This window comes from Amblyraja radiata, chromosome 10 (assembly GCF_010909765.2).
Source record: "Amblyraja radiata isolate CabotCenter1 chromosome 10, sAmbRad1.1.pri, whole genome shotgun sequence".
NCBI classification, from domain to species: domain Eukaryota; kingdom Metazoa; phylum Chordata; class Chondrichthyes; order Rajiformes; family Rajidae; genus Amblyraja; species Amblyraja radiata.
Window position 1 is genome coordinate 30,458,905 of NC_045965.1, and position 14,963 is coordinate 30,473,867.

A 14,963-nucleotide genomic window follows, 5' to 3' on the forward strand; every position below is an offset into this window, starting at 1 on the left:
ACTTGCAGCAAGCTCCAAAACTCAGTTGATTATTTCTTCCGATTGCTCCATCAAGTGGATGCTGACTTCTTCTTTAACCTTGACAATTGCTCCTCCATTCTTAGTTCTCCCAAGGATTGTTCCTAGTACGGGTGCATGGAGATGAATAGTCTCAACAGTGCTGAAGAATACACACAGGTTGTGGCTATCAGCAAATTTAGAATCTCCTAGATTCTATCCAATCACTATCCTTAGACCAGGTGCCCAAAACTGCTTCATATTGAATTGAATTGAATTGAATCCTTTATTTGTCATTCAGACCTTTCGGTCTGAACGAAATGTTGTTGCCTATGATGCACTACCGCGATATGAAGACAAGCGAGTTTGAGGATTCAGAAAATCTTGCTAAGTATCTCACTTTAGTCAATGTAGCAGCAAAGAAACGATAATTACAATTGCCCTGTTTTATGCACATAATTATTATCTAGTGATGAGCATGGAATTGAATTACTAATACTTAGATTGGCATTAGCTGGGGAAAGATGAAATACTGGCTGTAAATACTCAATTGTTAATTATTTTATCTCAGTCTGACGTGAACACGTGGAAGTGACTGGAGGACAACAACACAAGTGCCTGACAAAACTGGAAAGCATTATAATCAATCACTTGACTACAATTATAAATATCTCTTCATCTTCCCCTTTATGAAAACAGAATGGAAGGAGTCGGTAATAGATAAGAAAAACAAATTCAATAAATCCGAAACAAAGGGACTCTCAGTCCTGATGCGGGGGCTCAATCCGATAAGTTGACTATGCCTTTGGCTCCACGTTTGCTATTTGTTTTGTTTTTCAGATTCCAGCATCTGCCGTCTCTTGTGGCTTCGTGAAATCAATAGATTTTCAAATTCCAATCCAATTCCATCTCTAGCCCAGAAGTGCAGAAATTAATGTTTGTGGTTTGTGTCATTGTGCTGGGTGAGATCATCTAAGTCAGCAGAGAACGAAGATCAGACCTTGGATTTCATGCTATGTATGTCTCCGTTGTGCTGTAGTGATGCAACAACTGAATCATTGAGAGAGCGAGAAGACAAGGGTAAACTACAAAAAGCTTTATGAAAATCTAGATATGATTTCTGTAATATATGTAAGTAGGCTGTCACCAATTCTAAATCAAATCTAGATTAATTAAAGAAAGGCATTTCAAATTCTGAAACTACATTTTTAATTACATTATTAACATTTTGCTTTCATGTAAATGGAAGTTTTAGCATTAGTTTTAATGTACAGCATGGAATCAGGCCATTCGACCCAGAGTCCACGCTGTCTAACGATCCTTCGCACACTAATTATCCCAGTTTCACATCCTACACACTTGTGGGCAATTTACAGAAGCCAATTAACCTACAAACCTGCACGTCTTTGGAACGTGGGAGAAAATCGGTGCACCCAGTGATAACCCAGGCAGTCACAGGGAGAATGTACAAACTCCCAGAATGGAACGTTTCTTCAATATTAGATGTTTCTGCTTTAGTCACTGGTTATGTATTGCACATCTCTTTTTACTAATCAGGCTTCCAATAATTAATCTACATTGAATTTTAAATTACAAAATATCTTCCAACAAGTCATATCATGAGGGTCATCCTTATTACAACAAAATAAAGTGACCTGTTTTTTTCTGTTTGCTCTGTACCTTGTTATTTTATTTTCCTTCATAAAATGTGTGGACTTCAGGAAATTCATTATATATATGTCTTTATTTATGAATGATGTAATTATACTGCAAGAGTTCTGTTTTAAAATAAAACAAACGTTTGCTGGTAATTTGCACAGATACATTTTAATATATTTTTGTTGGATTAACCATCCCCATTGGAAAGAATGATTTAAACATGAAAATGCAAGAGACATATTTTTTATCTAAACAACAATCAAAGCTTATGAGGTAATCCATCCATTGGAGAGATTTGGTATTTAATTTTGCCTCATTGATGGTACAGCTGCTTTAAGACTTTTCAATTGATTTGTGGTTATTTGAAAATGAGACATTCTGTGCAAATGTAGACCATGTTGTACAGGAGTCTATTAAATCCATGCCTGGGTGTACCATGCAGGGGACATGGCTTAATAAAATGATATTTCACATCAGGGAACATTTCCCTTTCAGTTTGTCTCTTTTTTTTTGTTTGGATTTTTTCCCATCCACTTGAAGGCTGACTGCTCTCCTCTTTTCCAAAGTAAGCAACTCTTGGAACAGTTCCTGCACATTGTAATTGAGTTTGGCCGAGGTCTCCAGAAAAGAACACATCCATTTTGTGGCCAGAGCTTCCCCTTCGGTTGACTCCACTTCTCTCTGAGTCTCATCCGTCTTGTTCCCTACTAACATGATGGGGATATTCTGGACGTTTCCCTTGATTTGACAGATCTGCTCATAGATGGGTTGCAGTTCTTCCACGGACTGTCTGCTGGTCACAGCATACACCAGAATGAATGCATGGCCTTTGGAAATGGACAACCTCTGCATTGCAGGGAACTGATGGCTTCCTGTAGTGTCCGTGATTTGTAGTGTACAGATATTTTTGTCACAGCTGATTACCTGCCTGTATGTATCTTCAACTGTTGGAATGTATGTTTCTCTAAAAGTCCCTCTAACAAAGCGGAGGACTAAAGAGCTTTTCCCAACTCCTGCAGCTCCAAATACAACCACCCTGTAATCATTACTTTGCTCCGGCATTTCGAAAGATTATCTGGAGATTTGTGAAGAAGCAATATCCTTTGCAATTAGAATTTGTTTTTGTGATGTGTGAGTCTAGTTCCTGACATTCCCACTGGTGTTAGATAGCTGTAACAGAACAAACATATGTATAATTAGTCTCATACAGTGTCTCTCTTTAACAAATATTACTTATTTTCTCCTTCATAACACAGCCCATAGAAAGTCAACCTCGACACTTTTGTTGGAAAACTGCCTTCTCAATATTTGCGTTAAATCCAGTTTTGACTATCACATTGTTCTCCTGCAAAGCCTACTTTCTAATCACCATAAACATGAGTTTATTGAAAAAACTTGTGCCCATGTTCTAATCTGCACAATCATCTCTCCCGAACAAACCACATTAGTTCCCTCTCCATCAATCCCTCACATTTAACGTTCAGAGTAGTCGTTCAAATTATTTCATGGCTCACGGGCCCTTTTCCTCTGAAACTGGATGCAGCTCCCTGAGAACTCTGTCTGTGACTTATTATGCACTGCCTGCACCCTTTGCGCTGCCATTGCACCATTGTTCTAGAATTCCTCCAATAACCCAATCTCTCTCGCAAAAATGCCACGACCAAAAAAAAAAAAATCAAAATTAATTGGTTTGTGTGAATTTCACAAAACGGTAAAATAGCACCAATCCCCAAAATAGCAATACAAGTTCCTGAACTCTCAAGATAATCTTTGAATTCAACTTTGTTGCAATAAAGCAGTGTCACTAATTACATGATGATTTTTTTAAAATCGCACAATAAGACTCCAAACTGCTGGCAAAAAATCCCAAGCATCGGAAAAGTAATTCCATATTTTCCACTAGTATGAACCGGTGGCCCATAATTATAATTTATTCTAACCAACATCTCTGTTGGAGAAAAAAGGGAGGGGCCATCCTGAGATCATTACATAGAAACATAGAAACATAGAAAATAGGTGCAGGAGTAGGCCATTCGGCCCTTCGAGCCTGCACCGCCATTCAATATGATCATGGCTGATCATCCAACTCAGTATCCTGTCCCTGCCTTCTCTCCATACCCCCTGATCCCTTTAGCCACAAGGGCCACATCTAACTCCCTCTTACACCTGATAAATTGAGGAAGAAGTCTATATTTAAGAGGCTGCTGACGTTTAAAACGCAGTCCCAATGCAAGCGGCACAGTTGCCACATCCATTCTCGATCTGTCTCGATTCCATCGAAGCACATTTTAGCAACAGTTGGCATGATTGGTCATCATATAAATGGGGTGCCCAAATCAGACATAATTCCCACTCCTGGCCGCAATCCTGCAGGTGACGGGAGGCATTTCCACTCGAATGTCCGGCGGGAACAAGACTTAAATTCCGCCGGTTCAGCTGGTGAGCCTCCAGCTCCCGGGGCAGGGGTGACAATGCACCCAAGTGTCCTGGCAGAAATACGCACCTACCCCACAGCTAACAGCCGTTCGTTCATAAACTTCGCGACCAGCATTCCCGCCCAGTCCCAGCCAGTCTTAGAGGTGACAGCCCTCGGGGAAGGATATCCCTGGAAATGACTACATGAAGACCAGAGTGAGGAGGAGTGTGGGGGTGGGGCACACGGGAGCCTGACGTCAATTGTTGCCTCCTGACTTGGGGGTCGGTTCCCTTCCTCCTCCCTCGCCCTGATGTATTTTTTTCCACATACAATGCTCCAAAATAGCCTCCACGTCACTCCCATCTCCGATCACTCGCCTCCAACCACTTCCTCCACCCGCCACCCCAGCCCACTTATCCTTTCATTTATTCCTCCAGTCCCACCCCCTGCCCTGCTAGTTATTCTTGTCTTTGCAGACGGTCGATTGTTTAATTTAATTCTGCACGCGGAAATAATCCCTCCCGTCGCTCAATGTGTTCAAAATATATATTTAAATGAACACATTGTCTTAGCGTTGCTTTGTGTACATTGGTGAAATAAGATGCGATTCCTAACAAAATGCAATCCATGGGCAGAGATTCCCGGGTGAAATATATCCTGTATTCGACACCCTCTCATGGAGGCGGCCGAGGGAGCAGATATTAACTCCAGAATTAGATTAATAAATAACAGCAATTTTAGTTTCGAAAAAAATGAAGAAATAGAAGCAGGGAAGAGAATAGCCCTGTATGCCTTCAGCACGTAGACACCGCCGGAGCCAGCCAGGCAGTGTGACAATAATGTCATGAGTAATCTGCGGACATTATTTAAAACCAATTTAACTGAAACATCATCATATTTCTTCATTGGAGACCAACCATTACTCTTCTACCCTTACATTTGTACGTACCTCGAGCATGATTCTTGATGATTTTTAAAAAATGTAAATAGAATTCCTGCGTATACTACTTGCCATGTAGAAAGCAGGGTGAGGAAAGCCCATTCCCCGCTGGGGGAGAGTTGGCTGTATTTGAATGAATGGACGAAACTATAACCGTTATTTCAGTTAAAACAGATTAACACCACTTTTTTTTCTGAGATTGTAATTTCTTTCCAATCTTCTACATTCGGACCCTTCGAAGTCAGTGTGTGGGGGAGAAGCGGGATTGCCTATCGATTTTTCGGAAGAAACCACCCCGTTTTTCATTCATTATTTTGTGTGTGTGGAATTGGACGGGAATGTTGAAAAGGCTAACCGGGGAGGCGTGGCGTTACAACGAGTGGCCAAAGATGCTCGTCCCAACCAATCCGTGTCCACGGTCGCCTGCCAAGCAGCACACTAGTACCAATCTGATCCATACTGATTATACACACACTTGTCCCTCGTCATAAACTTCAATGTTGACAGAAGCACCTCCATCACGTTTTGACACTGTTCTTGATATGTCAGTTGAAAAGTTGGGGGTGTAGGTGTTGGGGGAATAAAGATTTTTTGAGCCTGGGGAACTAAGAAGATCTCCAGTTTGGCCATGAAACAACAGTGGGAGGACATAAATGTCTCAAATTGGATAGTTTAACACAAGATCACAAACAATGAAGGAGCAGGAGTTGGACATTTGGTCCCTCAAGCCTGCCCTGCTGATCTTCCCAAGGCGCCAAACTCTTTTTATGGGCTAGTTCCACATAGCCCTCATTTCTTCAATCTTTCAAAACTTAGCACCAATGATCTTAGCACCAATGATCAATATCAGAAATAAGCCACCAATCATTGAGTGTTTGCTGATGTTTAATTACTTCAGCAAACATATCAGAATGCAGTAAACTATCAGCTCACATTATGTTCAGTGCTTTACACCTCCACATCTTGTGCAACAACAAGCTCTGTCAGTCCTCATTCCAACTAATATTCTTGTGCTCCACCACAGCTACACCAACTACCATTATTTCAGCACTCACGTACACCATGACAGATAGGTCAGTCAAGCATATTGCAATACACTAATTAAGATTTCCCCCTCAATCTCATGGGAGACTTGTCACACAGCCTCTACCAGCAGCAACTGACAGGCAGTGCTGCATTATGCATATGCTTCATGTCTGGATATGAAGATACTGTTCAATAGTGAGACAGTAGCCATGCAGTCTGTGGGCAATGGGGGCACATAAATGAGTAGAAATTACATTAGGCTTACATCTCCCTTTCTCCGCATCCTACAATCTCTTCTGATTTACAAGATACAGATATGTAGGATTAGTTCACTCTGCCTTCAGCTTATACCTAGTCTTTCCCCTTTCTTGGGTGAAGGTATTTATTATCCACTAGTATCCACATGTGTCCTTGCCATCACCCATTAGCTGGCTAGCCCAGGTAGCTGTTACTCATACTTAGGCTGCCCTGTCTGATGTCGAGACACTTCAGCACAGAACTGCTCAGTCACATTTCACAGTCTCTTCTGCTTGCAAGTGAATAGCCGACCTGAGAAAAGCTGAGGCTATTGAGGGAGAAATACACAAAATCGATAAAACACGAAAGCATGGATGGAAAACGAACACTATGTGCATGCACTAAGATGATTAATTGTTTCTTGTTTGATTTTAACCTTGATTATGCATAATAATTTGATTTGGAATGTTAATTACTGGGATCTTTTATTCATGATGTGTGCTTGTGAATGCTGGGACAATCAGCAATGAAGGAAAACGTTGATAGGAATTGTGGTGCTACAGGCTTTTGTTGCCTATATCTGTGCACTTGTTTGTGGCACGCCAGCATTTCTAATTGCCCATGAAAAGGGGCAGCTTTCCCTTCACAGAATTTGAAGAGGTTGACCCAAAGTGCTAGTAGGCAGGGAGTTCAAATACAGAAAACACATCTGAATTGTACACTAGTTGCACACAAAAATCCCATCAGTGAATGTCAAGAACACATTGACTGGTGTAGATTTACAGATGTTCTTCTGTGCAGAGAAATTGGATCAGAATTCTGAATGAATCCATTAGAGTCCACTAGAAAATGGCCCAGCAAATGTTCCGTTTATACTTCAGTGGACCCCCCCAGACCACCGTGAATGCTCTTCTGGAGCCCAAGAAATACAATTAGCATTTTGGAAGGTTTCCACACTGAAGTTCAACTCCTCCTACAACCCTGATACATGACCTGCCTGCTGCTTCCAATTCTGAAATGGTTATGGGTAGGAGGGGGACGGTAAGTGGGAAATATCTATTTAGCAGCCACAGCTTACTGATGGCATTTAAATGAAGCCTAATTATGACTGTAACTGGAGGACTGACACATTGCTGCACTTTGGATGTAATTAATTTTCTTGGAAACAGTTTCTCCCTCAACTCCTAACTCTGGAATCAAATTCTGCTTCCTCAAACTTACTCTATCTGAATCTCTCTAACCTTTTATCCACTGCCCTTTAGTCTTCATCTCTCAACACAATAGCTTGTATTGTGGCTGTGCCTTTAGTGTGGTTTAGTTTAGTTTAGAGATACAGTGTATAAACAGGCCCTTTGGCCCAGAGTCCACACAGACCATCACCCACCCTTGCACTAGTTGTAGGTTCTCCCACATTTGCATCCTGCACACTAGGGGCAATTTACAGAAGCCAATTAACCTCCAAACATGCACGTCTTTGGAATGTGGGAGCACCCAAAGAAAACACACACAGTTACAGAGAGAATGTAAAGCTTTGCACAGACAGCACCCCTTGGTCAGGATCGAACCCGGGTCTCTGGCACTGTGAGGCAACAGCTCTACCACAGCACCGTTGTGCCACCATGAAATGTCTCTGGTTGTTTTGCTGCTACTCTAAATTGCCTTAATATAACTTAAATTCTATTAGTGTTTGAGGGTGAAGTTAGTTTCACAATGCTATTAATTGGGAGATCCATTGTCAAGGATGGAACCCAATGGGAATATCTGGATAACAAGGACATCTGCATCAGATTCACAGTGATTGACTATAATTCCGCCTTCCACACCATAATCCAAACTAAACTAATCTCCAAACTCCTGGACACTCGCCTCCTCTGCTTTCTGACCCATAGACCACAATCAGCAAGGATAGGTGACAAAATATCCTCCACGATAATGATCAACACTAATGCCCTGCAAAAATGCATTCTCCCACGCTTATTATATTCCCTCTGCACTCATGCTTCAATGGCCTAATTCTGCTCCATCTCAATTTACGTGATCCTGCCCACTACACTGGTATCAGCTGCAAACTTAATTTACATGCTTGCAGATGACACCACTGTGGTGGACCAGATTTTGAACAATGATGAGGTGGAATACAAAAAGGAGAAAGAGAGCTTCAGAACAAGGTGTCAAAACAATAACCATCCTTCAATGTCATAGTCATACAGCATAGAAACAAGCCCTTTGGCCCAACTCGCCATGTTGCATTTACACTAGCCCCTCTAACCTTTCCCAGCCATGTACAGTCCAAATGTATTTTAAATGTTGTTATAGTACCTGCCTCAACTACCCCCTCTGGCAGCTCGTTCCATATACCCACCATCCACTGTGTGAAAAAGTTCCTGGCAGGTTCTTATTAAATCTTTCTCTTCTCACATTAAAGCTGTGCCCCCTGGTTCTTGATTGCCCGACTCTGAGTAAAAGACTGTGCATATACCCTATCTATTCCCCTCGTGACCTTATACACCTTTATACAGCATTTGGAGGAGAACGTACACCAGGCATGAATTGTAAGTTTGCAGATGACACTGAAGTGGGTGGTATTGTGGATAACAAAGATGGTTGTCAAAAATTGCAGCAGTATCTTTGATTGGTTGGGCAGGTGCGCCGGTGTTTAATTCCGAGAAATGCGAGATGTTGCATTAGATTTTGGAAATCTAACCAGGGTAGGACGCATGCAGAGGGTATCAGGGGAATGCCTGGGGACTGTTGTAGAGCAGGGGGATCTAGGATTGCAAATATGTACGCACGATATGTTAGTCAGAAAGGTGATTAATTCTAACGTGAATAACATGTGTGACATGTTTGCTACCTAATCCGATGAGTGAACAACTCAATCGGACACAGGACACATAAACAGCGGCTCGAATACAATGCAAGTTACATTCACATTCAGCACCGCTTATTACAAATTTGTTTTTTTTAAAAGCACAATGTAAATACATGGTATTTTGTTACAAGAAATATACTTGGTTTCTCCGCGGCTTTACATTTTTTAACGTATATTTCATGTGAAGTTTCCTTCTAGGTCCATTGACAAGGTTTTGTGAACAGCACTCGCTCTGATTATAAACAGGTACAGGCGTCGCTGCTACGAAGTAACCACCATTGACGCGGAAAATGTTGCAGAAAAGCTTATTAGATTTCCCTCGCGTTGACGCCCACTACTATATTCGTCGCCATATTTTAACCTCACTTTCTGAATCGCCTGCACATTATGAACATTGATTATTAGTAACCTCATCCATGTTGTTCAAATGTGCATCTGGATGCAGTGCCCAGCGCGGTAAGAATGGATGTTTTACAGAGAGGTGTAAACATACTAGAAGCGATCGTTCCCTTCACATACAGAGAAAGTTATATGGCATCGCTAAAATCAATATGCATTCCGAGTATTAAATATAATCGTTTATACTCAATGTTAAACGATTACAGATCTTAGAAATGTAGTGAGTCCAACGCGATTGTAAACGGCTTATACGGTCCAAATGGGAAAAGCCGGTTTGTGCCAAGTGTATCTGAGTGAGCCGCATACAGAAAACCACTGAAATCTCGAATTCACGAGTTCAGAATTTATAAACAAAGTACTTAGAGAATCATAGGAACAGAAAATAGGTCACATAATTTATATAATAAGTAACCACCAAAATCAAATAGTATCGAACCAAATGAGTTCAAAAGAGATGGACAAAGCTTGAAAATAATCAGAGGAAATTCCCTGAAACACTCAAATACATCAGTACCGGCAGTTGGTTCCCTAACTGTAGATCTATGCGTTGACAGAGGAAAGTTCTACAAAAGAAAACGAGCTACTTTCTGGGGAATTCCTCCGTCTTGGAAGGGCTTTGAAGAGTTTTTCCCACAATTAAACCAGCTTGTGCCAAATTACATTGGTATAACTCGTCAGACGCATTGTGGCAGCTGCGAACCCTCACAGTTTACATAAAGATAATAGCATCGATATTCGCCAAGGCAGCAACTGTGTTTATCTAAATGCCACTTTTAGTCTCCCGTTGATTTAATTAGTATTAGAAAAAAATAGGACAAAATCACAGGTACATATTCTCTAAACGCTGGTGGCAATTCTACCGAAACTTACCAGACGTTGGAAATAAACACTTCATTTAAAAAGACCTCTTGAAGGCTGCAGATTGCTGGTGAGACACTTTTGGAATGCTCTTTTATATATAAACAGCCTGGAAGCTCCGTGGAGATCGTGTGGGCAGAGAACGACCAGCATGTTCATTCCAGATTAAATTACAGTGGTGGAAATCTCCTTCAAAATAAGAGTTACATTTCGTCCTAAAACAGTGCACTCCCGTTGTTACCAAAGTAGTATCTTCAACAAGACGGCATGTGGCTTTACTTCCTGTTGGTTGAGTCAGTGTCACAATACAATGAACACAATGTGCGAATCAGAGCAATCAATTTGTTTGAAGGTCCCTTGTTAGAAATTAAAGGAGTAATAATCTTGAAACAAAAGTTACTAATAAACATTGCACTTTTCCTCTACTGTGTTGCCTAATGATCGATCCATGCACATTTCTGAGTGACAGAGGACAGGTCACGCTAAGGGAGAAATACTCCACAGGTGTTACTTGACATTCAATGGCATTTCTATGGACAAGTCCCACCTTCACCATCCTGGGGTGCCCATTGACCAGAAACAGCAGGACAAACCTCATAAATACAGTGAGCAGAAGAACTGGTCTAGGAATTCTGTAGTGAGTGACTCACCTCCCAACACGCCAATACCATCCTTATTCTCCCCCTCTACATTGGGGACCTGGGGTGGAGGGTATTGTACCGAGGAGTTCCCTGCAACCTGTTTCTCTCGCGGTTCACAATGGCGTATTTTCTGAAGAACAGTCACTGTCCCAATGCAGGAAACATGACAGCTAATTTATTGTCGCTAAGTTCCATCAAAGCAAATGTCATTCTCACCAGTGAACTTTAAGTGGGAAAACTTTAGCCAGGGGTTGAGGACCTTACAAGAGGCAAATAGGGTAGCTTCTGGCAGACTACACACGTATACACACACAATACAGATACTTAAAGAAGTACACACATATTTATATGTACATATAAGATATCGGGTCTTCATCAACTGGGCCAATGGCTTTAGGGATGGAAGATGGTGCTTAATTCAGATAAATGCAAGGTGTTGTATTTTGGTAAGACATTTTGGTAGAACTCGTACAGTAAAAGGCAGGGCCATGCAGAGTGTTGTAGAATAGGAGTGCACCTACATAGTTCTATTAATGTGGCAACACAGGTAGATAGGGTGGTGAAGAAGGCATTTGGCATGCTTTCCTTCAGTAGTCAGTGTATGACCGATGAAGGCAAGCATGCCAAGGTCAGGACATCATGTTCTAGCTGTACAGGACATTGGTGAGGCTACACATGGAGTACTGTGTTCAGCTCTGGTTGCACTGTCAGAGGAAGGATGTACAATAATTGAACTGGAAAAGGTACAAAATAGATTTACTCTCCCCTCTCCAGAGCTACCACATCCTTCCTGTACTGGGGCAACCAGAACTGCACAACAATCCAAATGCAGCCTAACCAAAATCTTATAGAGCTGCCTCATGAATTCCTAACTGTTACATTTAACGCATTGACCAGTGAAGGCTGCAAACTAATATGCCTTCTTTAACACTCAATCTATTTGTGTTACCGGTTTCTGGGAGTTATGGATCTGGATCCCAAGATCTTTCTGCACACCTATGCTTTTAAGGGTCACGCCATCAACTGTACGCTGCGTTTGATCAGTGGATTTCTTTTTTAACGTCTTTAGAGGGCAGACCGGCTTTGTATTAACAGTAGGTGAAAAAGGATGACAGTTTTTTCTGGCCATTGATAAATTTCCATTTACCTATCTCCCAATATTAGCTTGCCAGACCCTGCTCAAGAGTTTTGGCTGATGATGTAGGAAGAAGAGTAGTTGTCTTTCCATAGACGCTATGAGACAACACCATAATTAACAGATATAAAGGGCAATAGACTATAAATAATAGTCTACTGACCATTGTTAATTAACACTCTTAAAAAAAATCAATATACATTTTCCACAATGATATCTGTCGTCTGCATCTCAGCACAATTTTTTGAAGTTAGTTCTTTCTTCAGACTAGTTTAGTTTCGTTTATTATTATTACATGTACCGAAGTACTGTGAAAAGCTTTTGTTGTTTGCTATCAGGTCAAAAAGACTATACATTAATACAACCGAGCCGTCCACAGTACACAGATAAAGGATAAAGCGCAAGCATTTAGTGCATGGTATAACAATCCAAATAAAGATATAAATCCAATAAAGTCTGATAAAGATCGTTCAAAGGTCTCCAATGAAACATAGAAACATAGAAAATAGGTGCAGGAGTAGGCCATTCAGCCCTTCGAGCCTGCACCGCCATTCAATATGATCATGGCTGATCATCAAACTCAGTATCCTGTACCTGCCTTCTCTCCATACCCCCTGATCCCTTTAGCCACAAGGGCCACATCTAACTCCATCTTAAATATAGCCAATGAACTGGCCTCAACTACCTTCTGTGGCTGAGAATTCCAGAGATTCACCACTCTTTGTGTGATTTTTTTTTTTCTCATCTCGGTCCTAAAAGATTTCCCCCTTATCCTTAAACTGTGACCCCTTGTTCTGGACTTCCCCCAACATCGAGAACAATCTTCCTGCATCTAGCCTGTTCAACCCCTTAAGAATTTTGTAAGTTTCTATAAGATCCCCCCTCAAACTTCTAAATTCTAGCGAGTACAAGCCGAGTCTATCCAGTCTTTCTTCATATGAAAGTACTGACATCCCAGGAATCAGTCTGGTGAACCTTCTCTGTACTCCCTCTATGGCAAGAATGTCTTTCCTCAGATTAGGAGACCAAAACTGTACGCAATACTCCAGGTGTGGTCTTACCAAGACCCTGTACAACTGCAGTAGAACCTCCCTGCTCCTATACTCAAATCCTTTTGCTATGAATGCTAACATACCATTCGCTTTCTTCACTGCCTGCTGCACCTGCATGCCTACTTTCAATGACTGGTGTACCATGACACCCAGGTCTCGTTGCATCTCCCCTTTTCCTAATCGGCCACCATTCAGATAATAGTCTACTTTCCTGTTTTTGCCACCAAAGTGGATAACCTCACATTTATCCACTTTATACTGCATCTGCCATGCATTTGCCCACTCACCCAGCCTATCCAAGTCACCTTGCAGCCTCCTAGCATCCTCCTCACATCTAACACTGCCCCCCAGCTTCGTGTCATCCGCAAACTTGGAGATGTTGCATTCAATTCCCTCGTCCAAATCATTAATATATATTGTAAATAGCTGGGGTCCCAGCACTGAGCCTTGCGGTACCCCACTAGTCACTGCCTGCCATTCTGAAAAGGACCCGTTTACTCCTACTCTTTGCTTCCTGTCTGCCAGCCAGTTCTCTATCCACATCAATACTGAACCCCCAATACCATGTGCTTTAAGTTTGTATACTAATCTCTTATGTGGGACCTTGTCAAAAGCCTTCTGAAAGTCCAGATATAACACATCCACTGGTTCTCCCTTATCCACTCTACTAGTTACATGAGATAGATGGGAATTCAGTACCTCATTCAGGACCGTTCAGTTGCCTCATAACAGCTGGGAAGAAACTATTCCTAAATCTGGAGGTATGTGTTTTCAAACGTCTCTGCCTCTTGCCTGATGGGAGAGGGGTGCAGAGGGACTGATAAGGGTGAGACTGGTCCTTGATTATACTGGTGGCATTGCCGAGGCAGTGTGAAGTGTAGATGGGGTTAATGAAAGGGAGGCTAGTTTGTGTAATGGTCTGGTCTACGTCCACAACATTCTGCAATATGTGGTTTTGGATGGAGCTGTTTCCAAAAACAGGATGTGACGCATCCTGTAAAATGCTTTCTACAGCGCATCTGTAGATGTTGGTGAGGATTAAATGGGACATACCAAACTTCCTAAGCGTTCTACGGACGTGGTCATTAGTGTGTTTTCTTGGCAATTGCTTGGATGTGGCTGGTCCAGGATAAATTGCTGGTGATATTTATTCCCAGAACTTGAAACTTTCGACCATCTCTACTTCAGTGCCATCAATGTGTTGCAGAGTATGTATACCACTTCGCTTCCTGAAGTCAATAACAATCTCCTTTGTTTGCTGGCATTGCAGGAGAAGGTGTTGTCTTGACACCAAGTTGCAAGGTTCTCAATCTTCTATCTCGTTATTATTCAATATCCGACCAACTATGGTGGTGACGTCTGTCAACCTGTAGATTGAGTTGAATTGGTATTTGGCTGCAAAGTCATGAGTGTACAAGGAATATAGTAGCGGGCTGAGAACGCATCCATGAGGGGCACCGCTGTCGAGAAATATTGTAGAAGATGATGTGTTACCTATTTTCATTGATTGTGGTCTATTGGTCAGGAAGTCGAGGATCCAGTTACAGAGATAAGTGCAGACTCCAAGTTTCATGAGTTTGGAGATGAGATGGGTTGGTATAATGGCACTGAAAGCAGATCCATAGTAGTCTGACATAGGTGTCCTTATCCAGGTGTTCCACATATGAGTGTAGGACCAGGGCGATGGCATCATCCATGAACATGTTGTGGTGGTGGGTGAACTGCAGTGGA

General features: G+C 41.8%; 1 protein-coding gene across 4 annotated transcripts; it reads right to left on the reverse strand.

The window, feature by feature from the left end:
* Positions 1-1,797: 1,797 nt before the first annotated feature.
* Positions 1,798-10,467, reverse strand: diras3 (DIRAS family GTPase 3). Of its 4 annotated transcripts, none has more exons than XM_033028462.1 (2): positions 10,417-10,467; positions 1,798-2,826 (listed from the first exon to the last, which is right to left on the reverse strand). In XM_033028462.1, the coding sequence occupies exon 2, from the start codon at positions 2,716-2,718 to the stop codon at positions 2,125-2,127; it is 594 nt and encodes a 197-aa protein (XP_032884353.1). In that variant the 5' UTR covers positions 2,719-2,826; positions 10,417-10,467; the 3' UTR covers positions 1,798-2,124. The 4 variants fall into 4 exon arrangements, with proteins under 4 accessions (XP_032884353.1, XP_032884351.1, XP_032884355.1 ...); XM_033028460.1 differs by lacking the exon at positions 10,417-10,467 and adding an exon at positions 5,022-5,257; XM_033028464.1 differs by lacking the exon at positions 10,417-10,467 and adding an exon at positions 4,160-4,281.
* Between the last annotated feature and the right edge of the window lie 4,496 nt (positions 10,468-14,963).